The sequence below is a fragment of the Vanessa cardui genome, chromosome 26, assembly GCF_905220365.1.
Source record: "Vanessa cardui chromosome 26, ilVanCard2.1, whole genome shotgun sequence".
NCBI lineage: Eukaryota > Metazoa > Arthropoda > Insecta > Lepidoptera > Nymphalidae > Vanessa > Vanessa cardui.
In genome coordinates, this window is record NC_061148.1 from 9,833,641 (window position 1) to 9,839,934 (window position 6,294).

General features: G+C 61.6%; 2 protein-coding genes across 2 annotated transcripts; both read left to right on the top strand.

Annotated features, from left to right (window-relative positions):
- Positions 1-284: 284 nt before the first annotated feature.
- LOC124540682 (neurofilament heavy polypeptide-like) lies at positions 285-2,515 on the top strand. Its single transcript, XM_047118351.1, has 2 exons — positions 285-370; positions 460-2,515. Exons 1-2 carry the CDS (start codon positions 285-287, stop codon positions 2,513-2,515), a joined length of 2,142 nt encoding a protein of 713 aa, XP_046974307.1.
- A 2-nt stretch (positions 2,516-2,517) lies between these two features.
- On the top strand, positions 2,518-5,652 carry LOC124540683. Its single transcript, XM_047118352.1, has 8 exons — positions 2,518-2,597; positions 2,724-3,009; positions 3,220-3,590; positions 3,622-3,929; positions 4,068-4,455; positions 4,516-4,669; positions 5,080-5,234; positions 5,481-5,652. The coding sequence occupies exons 1-8, from the start codon at positions 2,518-2,520 to the stop codon at positions 5,650-5,652; spliced, it is 1,914 nt and encodes a 637-aa protein (XP_046974308.1).
- Positions 5,653-6,294: the final 642 nt, after the last annotated feature.

The window sequence follows — 6,294 nt, forward strand, 5'->3', positions numbered from 1 at the left end:
TCTGGTGCTGTTTTGTCTTGTCATTCGTTACATGTTGTATATAGTGTGAAATTGTAAAATTTGTTTGTGGCGTCTATAACATGTTCTGTGTTTTGTCTCCGGGGTTTATTGACCTCGGAGACCGAAGGAGGAACGCGTAATCCCGCTAAGTGAGGTGTCGTGGAACACGTCTCGCGGCCTCGAGCGGGACCGCGGGTCTTGCCTTAACCGGCCGGACCGTGAGGAAGACAACCTCTATAAAAATCACCCCGAATCCCAAGTGGCGACGCGGCACGAGGGGATGCATGGCTGATGGGAAGTTCAGTCGCGACCGCGATCCTCGTCAGGGCACCGGCCGACACCCTCGACGAGTCACGCAAGGCTTACCCAGGTACAGGGGGCACCACCTGGGCGGACCGACACTTCCCCCACACTCGTGGGACTTTATATGGATGCTTTAAAAAACAAAAACCCCAAAAGGACTCCGAGCTCCTTAAGCTCGGAACACGAAGGACCTGCTGCGCAAGCTGAAGGACTCTCAGAGTCGGACACTTCAGTTTGCAGCATGCAGACGGTGGAGTCACTTGTTTCTCCACACAAGGATGTGACATACGAACGGCGGAAGGGTGAAAAGCGGACCCACGCTGAGGACAGCTGCTCTGGCTCCGAGAGTGACGCGAGCGTGCAGCTGCAGAGTGAAAACTCGGACTCAGCAAGTAGGTGGCTGAAACCTGCAAATAAGAGAGGGCGAGGCCGGCCGCCCACTCACGGTAAATACGTGGGCTTGGGAAAGTCTCAAGCGGAACTCCGTGCGGCGAAAACGAAGGCCCGTGAGGACCGCTTCGAGACCGAAGACGCCCTGGCCGCTTACAGTGAAGCGGCCAAAGTTAATTTAGACGAGAGAGCGGCTCGTAACCGGAGTCGTCACATGGACGCGACCAATGAGGACGCTCAAAAGACGTCCGCTGCATTGGACCATACGGTGAAGGAGGCGTTGGACGTGGTACTTCAGGTTGCCAACAAGTCTGGCAATCTGAAGGGTACCTTCGTCAGGGCCCTGAAGACTGCCGCTGACACCATCAAAGGTGCGGTGGCGGAACTTAGAGCCCTGACCATGTCGGAGGAAGTGGCCCGGCTGGAAGCTGCGAACGCGAAGCTCTCCGGCCAGTTGGCGGAACTAAGGCGTGAAGTGGCCGATATGCGTAGGAAGCCGCCAGAAACAAACGAGGCGAAGCTGAAACAAATAATGGAGGAAGCGTTGAGGAGTAGCCGGGAGCAGTTCAGCAATATGCTGAACGCCCGGATGGAGGGCATTGAGCGGCGCCTCCTTCCGGAGCCTCGGCTGCGACCTCCGCTGGCCGCGGACCGCAGGGCAGAGCAGAGCAGAGCAGCGCAGACTGCGGCCCCTGCTGCGAAGGCACCGTCGGCACCACCCGTGTCGTCCGCCGCCAAAGCTGCGGAAAAGGGTGCGAGCACGAAGACGGCCTCGAAGAAGAAGACCAAACGCCCCAGCATGGCTGCCCAGGAGGCGGCAGCGGCTGCGGCGAAGAAGACTGCCCCCGCGCCGACTCCGAAGCCGGGCAGTTCTGCTGTGTCTTGGGCGGCTGTTGTTCGGCAGCCTGCGAGCAAGCCGCCCAAGAAGGCGACACCGGCGAAGACAGGGACGCCGAAGACCGTCCCAACGGCAAGGGACAAGAAGAAGGAGCGCAAAAGGCTTCGCTCTCCTCGCACCGCGGTGATCACGATCACCTTAAGACCCGGTGCAGAGGAGAAGGGCCTCAAGTACGAGACCGTCCTGGCTGAAGCCAAAAGCAGGATCAAACTCAGTGAGGTTGGCCTGACGACGGTCCGCTTCAGAACGGCGGCAACGGGAGCGCGGATGCTCGAGATTCCGCCGGGCACCGCTGACGCCGAGAAGTCGGCGGATGCCCTTGCGGAAAAGCTCCGCAGCGTCCTCAACCCGGAAGAGGTCCAGATCCATCGACCGACGAAATGCGTCGAGGTCAGAGTCATGGATCTGGACGACTCGGTGTCGTCGGAGGAGGTGGTGGCAGCTGTGGCCAGCGAGGGAGGATGCTCCGAAGGGGCGATCAGGCCGGGCGTGGTAGTCCGTTCTGCCAATGGCTGTAGATCGCTCTGGCTCAGCTGCCCTGTCGTAGCGGCCAAAAAGTTGATGGCTACTGGTAGGGTCAAGGTGGGGTGGATCTCGGCGCGAGTGCTTTTGCTCGAGCCGAGGCCACTTCGCTGCTACAAGTGTCTCGAAGGTGGCCACATGGGGGCCGTTTGTGACAGGGGTGTGGACCGCAGCCGTCTGTGCTTCCGCTGCGGTCAGCCCGACCACAAGGCCCGCGAATGCACCGCCGCTGAAGCGAACTGCATCCTGTGCTCAGCGGCCGGTAAAACTGCGACGCACGTCTTGGGCAGTAAGGCGTGCCAGGGCGGCAAAGGTCGCCCTGTTAAAAGAACGGGAGGTGCGGTGACGAAAGGGCCCGTCACCGTGTCCCAAAGGACTGAGGTGCCCATGGAGACCGCATAATAATGGCCCTGCGTTGTCTCCAGGCCAATTTAAACCACTCCGCCAGAGCCCAGGACCTTCTAGTCCAGAGCATGGCGGAGTGGCAAATCGGAGTGGCAATCGTGGCGGAGCCCTACGTCGTTCATTTACGGGACGACTGGGTCTCCGACCACGAGGGAGTGATCTCCATCGTCGCTCCCGCTATTCCCGGCGCCCCTGCGATCGATAGGGTTGCCAAGGGCAGAGGGTGCGTGGCCGCCGTTGTCAACGGAACGGCGTTCGTGGCAGTCTACGCCTCTCCTAACCGGAGTCTCGCCGAATTCGAGCAACTTCTCGTTGAGGTCGGGGCTCTGGTCGGGCAGTACTCACCGAGTCCGGTGATCGTCGCGGGGGACTTCAATGCCAAATCCACGGCTTGGGGCTCCCCTGCGACCGATGCCAGAGGAGAGGTGTTAGAGGAGTGGGCCGTGTCATCGGGACTCACGGCGATCAACAGGGGATCGGAGAGCACGTGCGTGCGGCAGCAGGGCGAGTCGATCGTGGACTTAACGTTCGCGTCCATCGCCCTAGCCCGCCGTGTTCGAGATTGGAGGGTGGAGACGGGGGTGGAGACTCTATCGGATCACCGATATATCCGATTTGATGTCTCCGCGGTTCCCGTCGTCCGGCCCGCTGTTGAGCGGTCAGAAGGTCCGCGGTGGAGTCTTGGTCGTCTCGATCGCCAGTTGGCAAAAGAGGCGGCCATCGTGGAGGCCTGGTGCGCCGGTTCCGACCCGGTCGTCCAGGTCGACCGAGAGGCCGACCGACTCGGTGCCGCCCTGTTTCGCATCTGCGATGCGGCGATGCCGAGGGTGAAGCCTCAGACTCCACGTCGCCGAGTCTACTGGTGGCGCCCGGAGCTACGGACGTTGCGGAGGGCGTGTGTTGCGGCCCGCCGCCAATACGCCAGGTCCAGACGGAGGCGGATACGCGATCACGACCTGGAGGAGGCTCTTTACACCTCCTACAGGGAGGCTTGCGTGTCGCTCCGAAAGGCCATCGCGCAGGCGAAGGAAGCGGCATGGGTGGAGTGGCTGGCGTCTCTCGACGCGGATCCGTGGGGGAGACCGTACAGGGTCGTGAGGCAGAAGCTCCGACCCTGGACACCCCCCGCTCACCACCACCATCCAGCCGCGGCTTCTGGGACGAATCGCGGAGGAACTTTTTCCGGAGCGCGGAGCGTTCGTCCCACCGGCGATGGAGCCCGAGATCGTGAGGGAGGTGCCGGACCAGGCGTCCCCGGTTACCGAGGCGGAGTTGTGCGCGGCTGTCCTGAAGCTTCGCTCGAAGAGGACAGCCCCCGGGCCTGACGGGATACCGGGACGCGTCGTGGCGATCGCGTCGGAGGAGTTGGGCGATGGCATGTGCCAACTGTTCTCGGCCTGCCTGGCTCAGGGTAGGTTCCCGAATCGGTGGAAAACGGGTAAGCTCGTTCTCATCCGCAAGGAGGGACGAGCCCCCGATCAGCCGTCGGCCTACCGGCCCATCGTGCTGCTCGACGAAGCGGGTAAGCTCTTTGAGCGTATACTTGCAGCCCGTCTAGTCGGTAGCATAGAGCCAGGCTTGAGCGAGTGGCAGTTCGGCTTTCGCCGGGGCCGCTCGACGTTGGACGCAGTCGCCAGACTGAGGGAGGTCGCAGAGGAGGAGGTCTCTCGGGGTGGGGTGCTGTTGGCAGTGTCGTTGGATATTTCCAACGCCTTCAACACTCTGCCTTGGGAAGTGGTACTGGAAGCCCTGAGTTACCACAACGTTCCGGACTATCTGCGACGAACCATCGCCGACTATTTCTCGGGTAGGGCGGTGGTGTTCCCGACGATGGAGGGAGTGAGCAGGAGGGAAATGACTTGCGGTGTTCCACAGGGCTCTGTACTGGGTCCTCTCCTGTGGAACATCGGCTACGATTGGGTGCTGCGCGGGGCCACGTTGCGGGGGGTCAGCGTGACCTGCTACGCTGACGACACCCTCGTGTCGGCCCGCGGCAGTACCCATCGGGAGGCGGCGTATCTTGCCACGGCGGGAGTGGCACATGCGGTCCACCGCATTCGTGCTCTGGGCCTTGAGGTGGCCTTGCACAAATCCGAGGCCCTAGTCTTTCATGGACCTCGGAACGTGCCACCTCAGGGCATGTCCATAACAGTCGGCGGAACTTCCATCACCATCGGGTCGACGATGAAGTACCTGGGACTCGTCCTCGATGGCAGGTGGAAGTTTGAGGAGCACTTCCGGCGCTTGGCCCCAAGACTGGTGGCTGCAGCCGGAGCGTTGGGGCGGATTTTGCCCAACGTCGGTGGACCGGGCGGTTCCTGCAGACGGCTGTACTCCGGCGTGGTGCGTTCGATGGCACTATACGGTGCGCCAATATGGGCGGACGCTCTGAGCAATCGCGTCAACGTCGCCTCGCTGCGACGTCCGCAGCGTGCGATGGCGCTCAGGGCGGCTCGGGCGTACCGGACGGTGTCATTCACCGCGGCCGGCTTGCTGTCCGGAAAGGCCCGCCATGGGACCTCGAGGCCGAGATCAACTCGAGTGTCTACTGGCGGGTCAAGGCGGCAAGAGCGAGCGGGAACGGACCGCTACTGCGCGAGGTACAGCAGTGGAGGGAGGAGGCAAGACGCCGCCTCATGGAGAAGTGGGAGGATCGGCTGCGAGTTCCGGATGCCAGTGGGGAACTCGTAGCGGCGATCCGGCCCGTGTTGAGAGAGTGGGTCGAGCGCAAGCACGGCCCACTGACGTACCACCTGACGCAGCTCATAACCGGTCACGGCTGCTTCGCCAAATACCTGTGCGAAGTGGTCGGGAGAGAGCCGTCGGTGGTGTGTCTTCATTGCGACGACGGAGCCGTGGACACGGCCGAGCACACGCGCGCAGAGTGCCCAGCCTGGGCGGAGCCTCGCGCAGTCCTGTCCACAGCCATTGGAGCGGACCTATCGCTTCCGGCCCTAATTAGAAAGATGGTCGCGAGTGAAGAGGCCTGGGCGGCGTTACGGGTCTTCAGCGAAGCCGTAATGTCCGCGAAGGAGGAGGCGGAGCGACAGCGGGAGGACGATCCTAACTCCCTCCCGCTGCGCCGACGGAGACCCGGTCGGCGGCGCCGCGACCATCTTGGCCGGTTGCTATGACCTGACTTGACGCAGCGGCGGCGGACCTTTACATCCGTCGCCGCATATCCCGGATGTGACACAGTGCTATCGGCAGCGGACTTTTACATCCGCTGTCGCATAGCCCTGACCTGATTTGACGTAATGTAGTCGGCAGCGGACCTTTACATCCGCTGCCGCCCTGAATTGATTAGACGAAGCTTAGTCGGTAGCGGACCTTTACATCCGCTGCCGCCGCCGAGCCTCCAGTGGCGGACTCGGGGGGAGTCCGTCACGGTTCAGACGGAGGCGGAGTGTCGGAAGGTGCGCCGTAACACCCTGGCGTGCCTTTCGCGAAGTGTCGCCCTCATTTGCGACAGCCGCTGGCAGGGTCGCGGTGGTGAGCCAAACGCGTTCCCGTGGCCCTGCCGCCTTGCGGAGAGGCGGAAATCCTAGGAGGTTTTAGTGGGTAGGACGGGGCCTTCTGCCCCGGGAGTCCCACATATCCGTCCCGGTCCCCCTTCGGCCGGGCGGAATGCGTAAATGCATTTCCTCCTAGTAAAACAAAAAAAAAAAAAAAAAAAAAAAAGGTTAGGTTAGGTTAGGTTAGGTTAGGTTAGGTTAGGTTAGGTAGTTAGGTTAGGTTTGTTTTTTTTTTTTTTTTTTTTTTTTTTTTTTTTTTAA